The sequence below is a fragment of the Chiloscyllium punctatum genome, chromosome 7 (assembly GCF_047496795.1).
Source record: "Chiloscyllium punctatum isolate Juve2018m chromosome 7, sChiPun1.3, whole genome shotgun sequence".
NCBI classification, from domain to species: domain Eukaryota; kingdom Metazoa; phylum Chordata; class Chondrichthyes; order Orectolobiformes; family Hemiscylliidae; genus Chiloscyllium; species Chiloscyllium punctatum.
The window spans coordinates 116063376-116079973 of record NC_092745.1 but is presented as its reverse complement, the minus strand read 5'-3'; the positions used below and the strand labels follow the sequence as shown (position 1 = coordinate 116079973).

Below are 16598 nucleotides of genomic sequence, written 5' to 3'. Positions count from 1 at the left end.
TACTGTCACTTGTGCCACTAAAGTGACCTCAGCAGAGTCTTTTCTTTCTTTCCCTCCCACTGTAGTCTGTGTTGTCCCTGGCTCTGCAGTGGTGGGTGGTGGGAGCCTGCTCAGCAGTAGAGCCCTTTGACCCTGGAGGTATGATCAGGTGACCCTGGAACATTTGTGTCTGGCTGGCCCTGACCAGCTGAGGTAAGTACACTCTCCTTAGCCAAGAGTCCAAGACGGGAAGGCAGATGGAGTTTGAAGGCCCAGGCACTTCTGGATTGTCCTGAGACTTATGAGGATCCTGCTAATGGTTCCTCCTCTAGGTGGGTGCCTCCAGGCACCTCCCTGTCTGCCTGTGAGGAAAAGGCACCTGCAGTGTGCATCAGAGTCCTTGTCCGCCTATCACCAGGCCTGGCAGAGCAGACCATTTCTGTGCTGAGGTGGAGGATCCCCGTGATACCTATAAGACAGTACAAAAGAAAGAAGGCATCGTGGGCAGTGGTTAGAAGTGGTTTGTCATGAATTACACTGACAGTGAGTTACTGTGAGAGTTACAGAGGAGTGAAGAGTGGGATGAAATTGGCTGGCATTGTCCCTAGTGCTGGAGCAGCAAGGACAAAGGTGGTGAGGGAGTGAATAGGCAGGGCAGAGGGCATATAGGGTCAGTTTGGGGTTGGCGGGGAGCAAGAGGGAGTGAGTGAAGATATTGCAGGCAGTTGTGAGAATGGCAGGGCATGAGCCTTGTTGGGAGGTGGGTGCAGTAGCAGATGGTGAGCCAGCAGAGAGAAGAGTGTGACACTTATCCTGGCACAGGACCTAGGTCTTTGACTTTCTGGTGATACTACAGGCCAATCCTCACCATCCTGGAGATTGCACTGACCCAGATGGTGACCTCAAACTAGACTGCCAGGGTCCCGTGGTGTGGCCCCCTCTACTGGTCATGGGGGAAGTCCCTCCACTGTATCAGCCTCTCCAAAAGGACCTGCCAGTCCTGTCAGAGAAGCAAGGTGCCATTTTTCTAATATACTTGTTGGACGGAAGAGCAGGACCAAGCAGCCAAATGGCCTACTCCTGTTCATATTCTTGATGGTTTTATCTTTGACTTTCTAAGATGTTCACACTTTGACTGTGATCGAGCAGCCAGTTTCAGAAAGCTGGTGGTCACCTGGGTGCAAACCTGCCTTTTCAAGATGACGCTTTGCTAGGGATGCTGATCTTCCAGTGGATAACTGGTGAGTGGTGATAGATCGGACATGAGGGATACCCCGAGGGCTGGCTACGTAATATATTAGGTGAGTTTTGTAAGATATGGTGAGAAATCACGCTAGGCCTCACAATGAAAAACCTTCCAAACACTTAACGCCAACTGACACTTAGACAAAAAAAAGTAAGATTCACCCCTTCGTCTTTGTCGTCTTTATCAGTTTACCTTTTCAGTTCTGTTTGACCTCAAAAAAATATAAGTTTGAAACCCCAAGTTCTATTACACAAAGCTGAAGGCCACAACAACATGAGTTTTGAAGGATGAGGGGGTGGATCTCATTGAAACCTACAGAATACTGAGAGGATGGATAGAGTGGATGTCAAGAAGATGTTGCCACTATTAGGAGAGTCTAGGACCAAAGGGCACAGCTCCAGACAGAAGGGAGGATGGTTTAAAACTGAGATGAGGAGGAATTTCTTCAGCCAGACTGTGGTTAATCTGTGGAACTCATTGCCGCAGAAGACTGTGAAGGCGAAGTCATTGAGTGTACTTAAGGCAGAGATAGATACGTTCTTGATTAGTAAGGGTTATGGGGAGAAGGCAGGAGAATGGGGTTGAGAAACATATCAGACATGATTGAATGTCAGAATGGACTCGATGGGCCAAATGGCCTAATTCTGTTTCTACACCTTAGGAGTGCAGAAAGAGGAGGAGCATTGTTGCTGGATTTGGGATTGAATTCAGATGGTTTTGATTCACCCTTTTGGACAACACCGACAGAGCCCCCGAAATGCTGTGTTTAAAAACATGGGCATCTGCTATGTATACACTAGGGGGACCCTAAGGATGAAAAATAAGGCTTTTGATGCTCTTATTTTAATCTTATAAGAAAAGGGCAAAAGGCCATTTGATTGTAAAGAATGTCCATGCTTCTATATTATTTTCTTCTCTCATACAGGTACTCTTGGCGTTACCAGCTTCAAGAATTCAAGAGTGAATTTCGAGTGGTTGCAGTTGATTTACGAGGATATGGAGAGTCAGATGTACCTATTGGTCGAGAAAACTACCAGCTGGATTGTTTGATTACAGACGTGAAGGACATTGTGGAGTCCCTCGGTAAGTTTCTGGGAAGGGTGCCTGGCTTTCACTGATGTGCTTTGTTATGTGGCTACACTCCAGAGGATTTAGAGTGCTGCTTCCTCTATTTCTGATTTCCACAATTTATTTTTCTCTCTACAAATCTCCCAGCAGAATTAAGATATTCTGTTTGCGCTGTAACCAATGGTGACCAAGTTCCGCTGTAGCACTTTGGCTTTGTTCTGTAGTCATGACTAACTTCTCAAGTGTATTGGGATCCAGGGAGCAGTGAGCAGGATCTACAAGCCTGAGGATTCAACAATGTATCAAGTCGTTTTCATTCCAAGATAGAATTAAATTCCAAATGCAATAGCCAGCGCATCCTTTTCTGCTGTTAATAGATAAACCTTAATTTATCAATTATGTTTATAATAAGAGCATAAGATATAACAGTAGAATTTGGCTTATTGAGTGCTCCACCGTTCGATTATGGCTGATACATTTCTCAACTCCATTCTCCTGCCTTCTACCCAACCCTTACTAATGAAGAACCCATATCTCTGTCTTAAGTACACTCGATGACTTGGCCTCCATAGCCTTCTTCAGCAATGAGCTCCACAGATTCATCACCCTGCAGCTGAAGAAATTCCTCCTCATTTCAGTTGTAAAAGGTAAACAATGCCCTCAGTTCCCTCATCCAGAAGTTTAATTTATAACCTGAATAGTTGTGGTCCTAACACTGGTCATTGCAGAACTTCACTAGTCACCAGTAGCCATCCTGAAAAGGACCCCTTTCTCTTCATTCTCTGCCTTCTGTAAGTCAGCCATGCCAGTACCTCATCCCTAAGATAATTAGCCATAACCACAGAGGCCACAGACTTCTCACTCCATTAGACAGAGAGGGAGAGACATACAGACAATTGGTTATATGGTACGGCTTGAAAAGAGTAGTATTGTAGCCATCAACTGTCAGCGACCTCAGACACGTGTGGAGTCCATCTGCTCAATGGTGGGGCCTTCCCTGTGCTGGGCTAGTGGGCTATACATTCCCCACTGATGGGCTTCAAACATGGACAGCAGTAGAGGGGTCTTCTCCTCCTCCATTCCCATGGGCCTTTTGACATGACTCCCGTTCATGTGAGGACACCTCAGTGTTGGGATTCCTTCACCATCTGTGAACCTGTCTCTGCAGTGCCTGGCTCTCCTGGTGAAGCTATAGAGGGTGCAGAGCTGCTAAATCTCTGTGACACTGATTAGATTAGATTAGATTCCCTACAGTGTGGAAACAGGCCCTTCGGCCCAACAAGTCCACACTGACTCTCCGAAGAGTAACCCACCTAGACCCGTTTCCCTCTGACTAAAGCACCTAACACTATGGGCAATTCAGCATGGCCAATTCACCTGACCTGCACATCTTTGGATTGTGGGAGGAAACTGGAGCACCCAGAGGAAACCCACGCAGACACGGGGAGAATGTGCAAACTCCACACAGACAGTCGCCCAAGGCTGGAATTGAACCTGAGTCCCTGGTGCTGTGAGGCAGCAGGGCTAACCACTGAGCCATCGTGCCATCCCAGTGTCGAGAATTGGGCAAGGTAAGAAGGTGGGCCTCCATGAACTACTTTAGCTGGTACAGGGTCTGAATGCACACTATTTGTTCCAGTCTTTATCCAACTGAGTGCCCCACCCCTACACTTTTGAAAAAAAAGAATATTTTTGGCAATTTAAAACATTAGGCTGGATTTTCCCATGGGCTTCAGGACCCCATTGTCTTCAGGACTAAAAGCAGATTCCGAACCCAGTCTTGCTGCAGTACAGCCTGCTCAGTGCTTGATCAGGAGGCAGCCTCCTCATTCTCTGTCTCCACACCCTTCATCTGATGAAAGATAGTGGGGTGGGTCCTCAGTGTCACGGAGGTTTGGTAGCTCTGCACCCTCGATAGCTTCACCAGGAGAGCCAGGCACTGCAGAGACAGGTTCACGGATGGTGAAGGAATCCCAGCACTGAGGTGTCCTCACATGAACGGGATTCACGTCAAAAGGCCCATGAGAATGGAGGAGGAGACCCTTCTACTGTTGTCCATGTTTGAAGCCCATCAGTGGGGAATCCATAGCCCAGCACAGAGAAGGCTCCCACCATTGAGCTGATGGACTCCACACATCTCTGAGGTCACTGACAGTTGATGGCTACAGCATTACTCTTCATTTCAGCCCTCTTCGATCAATCCTCTTCCCAACCCCCCAAAACAGCAGTAGTAGTTTGGAAAATAATCTCCACTATTTTCCAAGCTGTCTCCCTGCTGTTTCCCAGGCCGCACTCTCCACCATCACACCCAATTTCCCATCCCCTCTTCATGAGCCAGGAAAATTCAGTCCCTTAATGTTTAACAAGTGACAGTTATTCTTAAACATTTTAATATAGAACAGAGATAATTTAAGTACCAGCTGTGCTAAGATTTGGAAATTGTGCACTTCCTTTTTTATCACTGAGTCACAAGTGGGGCGTGTAACTTAATAATTCAATTATAGTTTATATTACAACTGACACTAGAATGATAAGATGGCAAGTTTGGTAGTTTGGTGCAATGAGGTTAGATGGATTGGCAAACCTCCCTCAACACAACCTATCGTATGATCCTGGGAAATATTTAGATTTTCTGCAAAATTATTTACTTGCATGAAAAAGTATATTTTCATTTCTCAACTGAAATTTCAGAGCTAACTCACAGTCTTTGATATTTTGGATATGTGCAATGGAGCATAATATTTCCAAAGATCCTGTGTGGGCTTATTGCCCAGCTAGTATTAAACTGAGGCTTCCTCCAGCTCCCTCGGTGAGATAATAATTGACTTAATTGTTGCTTTCAATTGCTAAACTTTAATCTCATACCACTGTATTAAATTCCTGCTGAAAGTTGCAGCTTTCCAGTCTTATGGATGATATTTGACTTGGCACCAAAATTATGATTTGGTGTTAATAATATTAAATTTCCAAAATTCTAATCCAATTTGCTTGTTGTCTCATGTCTGCTCTTGTTCAAAGGACTATTAAAAAATATCAAAATCAAGGCTTAACTTTAATTAAAGTTATATGTCTTGGCAATCAATTTAACAAGTAAACCTAATACCTCTGGAAGTGGCTGCTGCTGCTTGTAAAGACACGTATTCTTTGACCTCCAAGTCCTTAAACACATTTGATAATAATTCAAAAAATATCTTTGGGATTTGATTTTCAAATTAAAAATATTACCCACATTTTACAGTTAAAATTTCAAAGGTGCTAACAGCATTCAGCATTAATAAAGTATAAAAGAACTCCCACAGGTGCTATTGTGGGATTCAAACCCACATCTCCACACCATTGACTGGGAATTATGGATGACTCTGTGGAAGCACGGATGAATGGGGCCCAGAAACGTCAGTTCAAGCCTCAGTGCTGGTCTCCTGAAGCCATTCCCACTGGCACCCAGTTTCACAGAAATGGAGTTCGAGGCAGGTGGACTACCCTCCAAACAGTACATAGATGATTTGTGAAACAGAACTGAAGGAAGCTGATTGTAATTTTCCAGTTGTACACCAGTGTCTTGCACTGTCGTGACCAGTTTGGGCACCTGGAGTATTTGCTGGGTGGTTCTGGACCATTGTTTCAGGCAGACCTCGGGGTGCTGCCTGGATGTGAGACAGCTACAGGCCTGTGGAGGTTTTCCTCCTCTACCTTCCCCACAGTGGTGGCCTATCTGCAGGAGCCATTTTATCATTAAAATTATTTCAAAATTGCCAGGTGGACATCTCCATGTTGAAACATGCTCACTGTTAGTTACTTGTCACCACAACCTGTATCTCCCTCTCCAGCTGGAAAGTCTCTGTTTGGCTGGTTTGGGGGGGAGTGTGCCCGATACCTCAATTATTCAAGGAACCTGGCTCCATGCTAATTAAGGAGGGCATCTCTGTAAGACTCCCAACAGGTAACTGTTCCTCTCCCTGACAGTATGGGTTTGGGACCCAGAAGCAATGCTGATTTTGTTTTCTGCTCATGAAGGAAAAACCCCATCTCAGTCTGGGATCTTCAATCTGATTAGCACAGGGGCTCAGCGGTTAGCACTGCTGCCTTACAGTGCCAGGGACCTGGGTTTGATTCCACTCTGGGGGGACTATCTGTGTGAAGTCTGCACATTCTACCTGTTTTTCCTCCAGTTTCCTCCCATAGTCCAAAGATGGGCAGGTTAATGGATTGGCCATGCTAAATTGCCAATGATGTGCAGGCTAGATGGGTTAGCCTTGGTAAATGCAGGGTTACAGGGATAGGGTAAGGGTGTGGGTCTGGGTAGGATGCTGTTTGGAGGGTCAGTGTGGACTCGATGGGCTGAATGGCCTGCTTCCACACTGTGGGAATGCCAAGCCTCAAATCCCATGTAGAGAGTATTGCACTGAAGTGCATCTCTAATCACTGCATCTTCCAGTACAAAGAAAATCTCTGGATGAGTGTAATTATAATGAATGCTTGACACCAATGATTCAATATTGACTGCAAAATTTGTACCTTGGAAGCCTGTGTGATATATATTGTGTTTCTCTATTGACGGGTTCCCAACTGTCTGTTGCTATGTGTTTAGTCATAGAGTTATACAGCATGGAAACAGACCCTTTGGTCCAACTTGTCTGCACTGACCAGATACTCTAAACTGATCTAGTCCCATTTGCCAGCATTTGGCCCACATCCCTGTAAACCCTTCCTATTCATGTGCCCATCCAGATGCCTTTTAAATGTTGTAATTGTATCCACCACCTCTTTTGGCAGCTTGTTCCATGCACACACCACCCTCTACATGAAAATGTTTTCCCTCAGGTCCTTTTTAAATCTTGCCCCTCTCACCTTAAACCTGTGCTCTCTAGTTTTGTCTCCTCTACCTTGGGAAAAAGACCTATTCGCTCTATCCATGCCCCTCGTGGTTTTATAAACCTTTATAAGGTCATCTCTCAGTCTCCGATGGTGCAGGAAAAACAACCCCAGCTTATTCAGCCTCTCCCTATAACTCAAGCCCTCCAATCCTGGCAACATCTTTGTAAATCTTTTCTGAACTCTTTTCAAGTTTACCACCATTTTTTCCTAAAGGAGTGAGACCAGAATTGAATGCAGTAGTCTAAAAATAGCCTCATCAATGTCCTGTACAGCCTCAACATGACAGCAAAACTCCTATATTCAATGCACTAACCAATGAAGGTAAGCATGCTAAATGCTTTCTTCACCCACCTTGTCTACCTGCAACTCCACATCCAAAGAACTATGTACCTGTACCCCTAGATCTCTTTGTTCAGCAACACACACGGAGGGCCCTATCATTAACTGTATAAATCCTACCCTGGTTTGCCTTATGAAAATACAACACTTCACATTTATCTCAACTAAACTCGGTCCGCCACTCCATCACCCATTGGCCCATTCGACCAAGGACCCGTTGTTATCTGAGATAACCTTCACTGTCCAATACACCATTAATTTTGGTGTCATTTGCAAAATTATGAACCATACCTTCTATTTTCACATCCAAATCATTTATGCTAAAGGTATTGTCAGTATTATTTGCATGAGGCTAAGATTGAAGTTTCCAAGGTTCTAAAAGACTAGTGAACATCTTAGTAAACAGCTTTTCATGGAAAACTATGTTGTGATTTTATTTGTCCTCAAGGACCAAGGTATGATGGCCCTTCTTCAGCACAGCCTGCTATAGCCAACAATACCAAGTTGCAAAAGGAGCAAAACCTTCAGCCAAGTGCCCTGGTTGATATGGGTTTAGAAAGTGTTATGGACCAGACGAAACCTCTCTCAAATATGTCAAGGAGATAGCCTAGACCCTAACGTTTTCTTGTTTAAAGGCAAGTATAAGGTGTTGTGTTCCAGATTCATTTCAATTGGTTACACTACTCAGCTTTAAGCAAAATGCACTTTATTCTTACAGTGCAATTAAAATACAAGCAAAAGAAAGAAGAATTGGTCTAACTTTAATTCTTTTGGAAAACTTAACAGAATATTAGATTATTTAACTACTAAACAGCAACTATTCCAATATAGTAACATACCATAAACACACTCTTGGCAAAGGCAAATTCAGTAAAATAGTCTGTCTCACATGCAATGTTTCTCCAGCCCAGGAGGAAAGAGCATCAAGAGAAAACTCTGGCAGAGAGAGAGAACTCAAGCGTTTTGCTCCAGCAGGCAGAGATATTTAGCAGCTTCAAAACCCCAATAATTACTGTAAGCTGAACTAAGACCCTAGTTCTGTGGGAGCCTGTCTCCACCCATTCATGCTGCTTCTATTGTTCCAACTTTTTAAAAAGACCCCAAGGCCTCACAAGTTGTTTAGTTTATTGGTTTGGAACAGACTACTCAACACCTGGGCGGCACGGTGGCACAGTGGCACAGTGGTTAGCACTGCTGCCTCACAGCGCCAGAGACCCGGGTTCAATTCCCGCCTCAGGCGACTCTCTGTGTGGAGTTTGCACATTCTCCCCGTGTCTGCGTGGGTTTCCTCCGGGTGCTCCGGTTTCCTCCCACAATCCAAAAATATGCAGGTTAGGTGAATTGGCCATGCTAAATTGCCCGTAGTGTTAGGTGAAGGGGTAAATGTAGGAGTATGGGTTTGGGTGGTATACGCTTCGGCGGGTCGGTGTGGACTTGTTGGGCCAAAGGGTCTGTTTCCACACTGTAAGTAATCTAATCTAATCTAATCTAAAAAACCTCTCTCTCAACCTGTTTTCACAAACAAAAAGCCATGACAAAATACACCTTTTAAATAGTATTGTCACAAAAGAGATATCGGAAGGATGTTGTGGAACCTGAAAGGGTTCAGAAAAGATTTACAAGGAAGTCGCAAGGGTTGGAGGATTTGAGCTATAGGGAGAGGTTGAATAGGCTAGGGCTGTTTTCCCTGGAGAGTCAGAGGCTGAGGGGTAACCTTAAGGAGGTTTATAAAATCATGAGGGGCATGGATAGGATAAATAGACAAGATATTTTCCCTGGGCGGTGGAGTCAAGAACTAGAGGGCATAAGTTTAGGGAGAGAGGGGAAAGATATAAAAGAGACCTAAGGGGCAATGTTTTCATGCAGAGGGTGGTGTGTGTGGAATGGGCTGCCAAAGGAAGTGGCAGAGGCTCATACAATTGCAAATTTAAAAGGCATTTGGATGGATATACGAATAGGAAGGGTTTGGAGGGATATGGGCTGGGTGCTGGCAGATGTGACTAGATTGGGTAGGGATATCTGGTTGGCATGGACGGGTTGGACTGAAGGGTCTGTTTCTGTGCTGTACATCTCTATGACTCTATGACTAAATGATGTTCCAAAGAAGAATTGTATCAGACTTGAAACATTAACTCTGTTTCTCTTTCTACTAATGCTGCCAGATTTGTTGAGTTTCTCAAGCAATTTTGATTTCCACTGTAGAAACTATGGGATATTTTAGAACTGAAACAATTTTGCATTGCACAGTTTTCTGATAGATTTTACTGATCAACCTTCCTTTTGTTCATTTTCTAATATCTGCATATCACAATGTTGTCTTTTACTTTTTGCACAGGGTACAAAAAGTGTGTTCTGATTGGCCATGATTGGGGTGGATTAATTGCTTGGTGTTCTGCTATCTATTATCCTGAGATGATAAGTAAGATTGTAATATTAAACTGCCCACATCCCACAGTTTTTTGTGGTAAGTTGCAATTTACTCCACTTGATTTCTTTTGCTTAGTGATCAAGGATTGATATCCATGAACCCCTGGTGGGTGAATGAATTCATCCAATGTGTAGTTGAACCTCAGAGTCCAAGGTCTAATCTGCTGCCAGAACTGTGATGGCTGGTCTCCTGGGAGGAAGGTGTTTGGGGCACTTCATTTGGCCTCAGCATTTCTCAGTTAGGGATGAAAAATGGTCATCCAGTGAACTTAGTTGAAAGGAAGACAAGATGAAGCTCACTTGTAATGCCCCTTAAAATCAAATATGTCGCCATGAGGAGTGGGAATTTGGGAAGAGTACTTATGTCCACAAAATTTCTAATGGAATGATACCTCAGTGAGGAATTTAGGAGACCTCTGGGGAGAAAATTGTTGAGAAAAGAACAAAAGTATATACATACATTTTACACACGTATATGAATGTGTGTATATATTCGACAGGTTTAAGAGCAGTGCTTAAGTTTTGAGGCTACTCATAAAAAGGCAAAGTATCATTTTGAGATGCTCAGGTGTTTCTCCACAAAACAGTCCCATTGCCAACACATTTAGCCAGTTTATCAATGTATCACCATCCCATTGTTTGTCTCCCCTACACATCCCCCTTCACTTTTCCTTCCTTTCTCCTGATCTCAGTCTCCACGTGAGAATTAGAAAATTTTCCATCCTTCGTAACCAGTGACCTATAGCAAGGTGCTGCAATAATAGTTTCCATCCTCAGTAGCTCGTCTGAAAAGGAGATACTGTTATCAGAAATATTGAGCAATGAAGCTGGAGGGATATGCATAAGAAAAATGCAATTTGCCACATTTTACTGTTACAGAAATAACGCCTTTGTTCCTTATCAGGAGAGGTTTATTTTCCTGAACTATTTCACTGCTGCTGCAAAATAAAAAGAAATTATTCCAAATCTGGTTTTAACTGTCAAGGGCAAATATAATAGCACCATGGCAACATACTTGCAGTATGCATGTTATAGAAAACCTATTTTTGCTGCTGTCAAACAGCATCAGGTTTATATGCCTGCTTTTGAGATTAATCAGTGTCATAAATGAATTCACGATCTGTCCTCTGTTGTTTGCATAGTAGAAATCTCTTAAGATGACGGATCCCCATGGTGAGAAGCTGTTTTGTTTTGTTGCTCATGTGCTGTATGAATGAGAGTTTATCAGCATCTAATTACGTGTTTCATTTAGTGGAAAAGTCCCCACTAAGAAATGGACACAACCGAGGCTGCAACACAAAAGCTGTCAAGATGTAAAACAAGAAGGAATAATTACATAGTCATCAGAAGCTTGATCTCCTCTTACATGCACTCTCAGTGCTTTTTCATCCACCTGTTTATTTTAAATGGGTTCAAATTGTGTTAAAAGAGCACAGATGGAAATGTAATTCCAATCTATTAATGAGTGCATCTTTGAAATTAATGGATGGTTGCACAATATAGGTTCCTCCTGATTCATTTAGTTAAATCTAATTGAATGGTGAATTCATTGTTAATTTTTCTGAGTCAAAGTTAGGTTATTGATTGATTTCCTAATGATGGCAGTTCTAATGTGGCATTAACCAGTGGAACCCTCTCCATCGATCTTTTGCTGTTCATTATTTACTAAGCACCTCAGTGAAGATGCTATAAGCAGATTTCTTAGTTTTGTTCTGACATGGATTTGCATGTGAAAGCAGCATTTCAAATCATGAAGAAAACTGAAAAGCTGGCAATGCATGTTTGGGAAATTCATTATTACCAGAGAATATATCGTGCTAAATGAAGCCTAAAGCAGTGACTCCTGATTCAGCACACAGTAAAACAACCTAATAATGGTGCAGGAGGGAAACAGCGCTGACGTTAACCTGCCATTATTGATGAAATGAGTCCCAGACTATGAAGAGAAACAAGGGAGGAAATAGTAGAGGTTTGGCCATCATATTCCAATACTCTGGCTGGTGATTTGGACTCTATTACGAGGATTCACTCAATTCATCAAAGGCAGTAAGCATGGACTAGTTAAAAGGGAGGGCCTGTCTGACCAACATCAATGATTTTCTTTGAGGGGGTGAAGAGGAAATATGATGAAGGTACCAGTTTTGATGTATCACAGTTTTCAAGTGAAAAATGCTAACTTGAATTCAAAATTAGCTCAGTGTTAGGAAACATGTAATAGTCACAGAGTCATAGAGATCTACAGCACGGAAACAGACCCTTCAGTCCAACTCATTTATGCCAACCAGATATCCTAACCTAATCTAGTCCTATTTGCCAGCACTTGGCCCATATTCCTCTAAACCCTTCCTATTCATATACCCATCCAGATGCTTTTTAAATGATGTAATTGTACCAGCCTCCACCACTTCCTCTGGCAGCTCATTCCATACACGCACCACCCTCTGTGTGAAAAAGTTGCCCCTTAGGTCCCTTTTATATCTTTCCCCTCTCACCCTAAACCTGTGCCCTCTAGTTCTGGACTCACCCACCCCAGGGAAAAGACCTTGTCTATTTATCCTTCCATGCCCTTCATGATTTTATAAACCTCCTTAAGGTCACCCCTCAGCCTCTGACGCTCCAGGGAAAATAGCCCTAGCCTATTCAACCTTTCCCTGTAGCTCAAACGTTCCAACCCTGGCAACATCCTTGTAAATCTTTTCTGAACCCTTTCAAGTTTCACAACATCCTTCTGATAAGAAGGAGACCAGAATTGCACACTGAGTGTTTGTGTGATTGAAAGGCTTTTTTCCAGGGGTGGTCCACAGTGCTTAGTATTAGATTTCATACTTTTCATGGAATACATCAGTGATTTAGATTTACATGTATGGAGCATGATTGTAGTGCATGCAAATAAATCAAAGATTTGTTGTATGATTGATAGTAAAGAACGCTACAGTCTACAGGAGATATCAATATTAAGTGGATGGGTGAGTGGCTCATGGGATTCAATCTAGAAAAGTGTGAGACAATGAGTTTGAGAGGGCAAACAAGGCAAGGGAATACAAAGTCAGTAGGACAATAATCAGTTGTCCTACAGAGGAACAGAGGATCTTGGATTGCATGTCCATAGATACCTTAAGGTAGCAGGATGAGTTGGTGAAGAAAGCATTTGGGATTACTTCTTTAGTAGCCAAGGCATGGAATATAAGAGCGGGGAGACGATGTTAGAACTGTATAAAATACTTGTTAGGCATACCTAGAGTTGGCTTTTGCCCAAAACATCGATTTTCCTGTTCCTCGGATGCTGTCTGACCTGCTGTGCTTTTCCAGCACCACTCTAATCTTGACTCTGATGTCCAGCATCTGCAGTCCTCACTTTCACCTATATCTAGAGTTTTGAGTTTACTTCTGGTCATTGCATTAGTGGAAGGTTTTACAGAGGGAGATTTATGAGGTTTTTGCCAAGAATTGGTAAAATTTCAATTGTGAAGGAAGAATGGGTTGCAGTAAGAAGTCAGTAACCAGAGAGCATAAATATCAAGAAACTGACAAACATAGACTAAATGTAATTGATCTAATGAATTTGAACAGTGATCAGTATTGCAAATCTTTCACCACTTGAACAGACTCATTTTCGATGAAATTTTGTGGAGAATTAATTTGTGAAAAATAATACTACACATTTTGTTAAAGCATTTTTAAAGAAATTTATTGAATATCTTTTCTCAGATTACATCGTACGACATCCCTCCCAACTGATAAAGTCAAGCTACTTGTTCTTTTTCCAAGTGCCATGGCTTCCTGAATTTGTTCTTACAATAAGTGATTTCAAGGTGAGCAAAGATTCAGCCATGAATGACTTGATTCAAGAGCCATGAAAGATTTTAAACATATTCTACCACAATTGTTTTAGTTTTTAACCATAACCATACTTCACAGTTGTTATTCATTCGTGGGCTGTGGGTGTCACTGGCTGGGCCAGCATTTATTGCTTGTCTCTAGTTGCACTTGAGAAGGCAGTGGTGAGCTGCCTTCTTGATTTGCTGCAGTCCATGTGGTGTTGGGGCACCTGTTATGCTGTTAGGGAGGGAGTTCCATGATATTTTTGACCCAGAGTCAGTGACAGAACAGCGATATCTCGCCATGCCAAGATGGCAAGTGACTAAGAGGGAACTTGTAGATGGTGGTGTTCCTATGTATCTGCTTCCTTCGGCCTTTGGGTGGTGGAGATTACATGTTTGGAAGTTACTGTCAAAGGAGCCTGAGTTTGTTGCTGCAATGCAATTGTTAGCTCTACAGCACTCACTGTGTCTATCAGAAGCAATAAATAAAGTAAGAATTATGGATGGAATTCGGTTTCTGACTGTCATTTTATCTGGTGAGTCAAACTACCTCTGTTAATCTGTGTTTGTCATAATGTTTTTTAAAATTTATTCTTGCATGGGATTGGAGTGTCACAGGCCATGCCAGTATTTATTGCCAATCTCTAGTTACTCTTGAGAAGCTGATGGTGACCTGCTTTGTTGAACCACTGCAGTTCAGCAAGTGCGTTTATGGCCACAGTACTGTTGGAAAGAGAGTTCTGCAGGTACACAATGAGGAAAGATGTAAAAAAACAGCTTGTGGGTCAAGCTGACCTTGGGATAGATCTGAACCATGTGCTGGTGTAAAATGCATGATGTTAAGTCATCAACCTGTTCTATTCCTCTGCCTCAGTTTGACTTCAATGAATATAAAATTCAAGGATATGCAGGATGGGCACCAACTCACTGCCATCTGTTTTACGCTATTACATAAAGTTATGACCTATGCCTTAAAGAACTGTAGTGGGCAGAACTTAACCAAACTGTACTATTATTACAAAATATGGTTACATAGTGCGTCACCAAGTAAGGTATAAGGAGTGCTGTATCAGAAATAACTGCAAGTATGTCAACCGTAATTAACCAATCTTGTGTTCTAGGTATTGAAGTACTTATTCACAAGTCAGAGCACAGGCATTAGGACAAAAGGCTGTAAGATGACTGAGGATGAGATCGAAGCCTACCTGTACATCTTTTCTCAGCCTGAAGCCTTCTCTGGACCACTCAGCTACTTCAGAAACATATTCAGGTACAACAGTTGCTGGAGTTGTAGAGGACAAAGCCTGTGCAAAAATGAAATGCAAACATGATGACATAAAAGCCATGTAATTAGTTAACCCATTGTATTTGTTTGCTTACATATTTGGATTAAATTATTGGAACTAACCTGGGTAAGGATGCAGGCTTTATATATATTTACAATCTGGCAGTCAATTCTTAACATTGAGACCCAGCAAAACTCTGGAAAAAGCTTTCCTTTATTTTTACAATCTTTAACCATCTAATGCTAATTATTTTTAGAATTCTGCTATAATTCACAATCAATAACTGTTAGCTTTTGGGACCAGAAAATAGGCTGTGGCACAGATTAGAATCAGGTCAAACTTTTGCTTGATAATTGCTCCTATGAACTACTTTGAGTCCTATTATTTCTTTCTAGGGGTTATATAAATACACATATTTTTTTTGTTGCCCCAGATGTTATAAAGACAACTCGAAACCCACACTCTATTTGACAAGGCTACTTTGCTATCTTCCTCAGCATTGTTCTCTCAATTCACTTCAATGGTATCTTTCTCTGTGCAATACAAAATTCACAGTTAGCTTTTGGGGCACTATCTGTTACTACCGGCCTATTTCTGCTGGTATTTCCAGATTTGAGTGCAGGGGAACCGCAACCATCTGAGACCACCTGACACCTCAATCAGATTTGATATATCCCATCTCACCCCATCACCCTGCTCTCTCCCCTTTCATCATCCTCACTCACCATTTCGATGCACCCAACCTCCCATCTCCGTGTACCACCCCTTCATAATCTCCCTGTACCCTCCCTCCCCATCTCCCTGTACCCTCCCTCCCCATCTCCCTGTACCCTCTCTCCCCATCGCCCTGTACCCTCTCTCCCCATCGCCCTGTACCCTTGCTCCACAAATCCCTATACCCTCCCTCCCCATCTCTCTGTACCATCTCTCCCCATCGCCCTGAACCCTTACTCCCCATCTCCCTGTACCCTCACTCCCCATCTCTGTACCCTCCTACCCATCTCCCTGTACCCTCCCTCCCCATCTCGCTGTACTCTCCCTCCCCATCTCCCTGTACACTCACTCCCCAACTCCCTGTACCCTTCCTCCTATTCTCCCTGTACCCTCACTCCCCATCTCTGTACCCTCCTCCCCATCTCCCGGTACCCTCCCTCCCCATCTCGCTGTACTCTCCCTCCCCATCTCCCTGTACCCTCCCTCCCCATCTCCCTGTACTGTACAACCCGTCTCCCTGTAGCCTCCTTTCCCATCCCTTTGTATCCTCCTCCCCATCTCCCCGTACCCACCTCCCTGTACCCTCCTCCCAATACCCTTATACCCTCCCTCACCATCTCCCTGTACCCTCCCTCCCCACCCCTTTGTACCCTCCCTCCCCATCTCCCTGTACCCTCCCTCCCCATCTCACTGTACTCACCCTCCCCATCTCCCCGTACCCTCCACTGCACCGCCCTATACCCTCACTCCCCATCTCCCTGCACCCTCACTCCCATCGCCCTGTACCCTCACTCCCCATCTCCCTGCTCCTTCCTCCCCATTTCCCTGTACTGACTTACCCAT

At 43.4% G+C, this 16598-nt stretch overlaps 1 protein-coding gene across 1 annotated transcript in view; it reads left to right on the top strand.

Moving 5' to 3' along the window:
• Positions 1 to 16598, top strand: part of ephx4 (epoxide hydrolase 4) — a 64473-nt gene that overhangs the window by 16631 nt on the left and 31244 nt on the right. Inside the window, exons 3-6 of the mRNA XM_072574696.1 lie at positions 2151 to 2308; positions 9843 to 9971; positions 13643 to 13746; positions 14877 to 15025. Coding sequence (XP_072430797.1) covers positions 2151 to 2308; positions 9843 to 9971; positions 13643 to 13746; positions 14877 to 15025 — 540 coding nt within the window. The remainder of the gene's footprint in view (positions 1 to 2150; positions 2309 to 9842; positions 9972 to 13642; positions 13747 to 14876; positions 15026 to 16598) is intronic.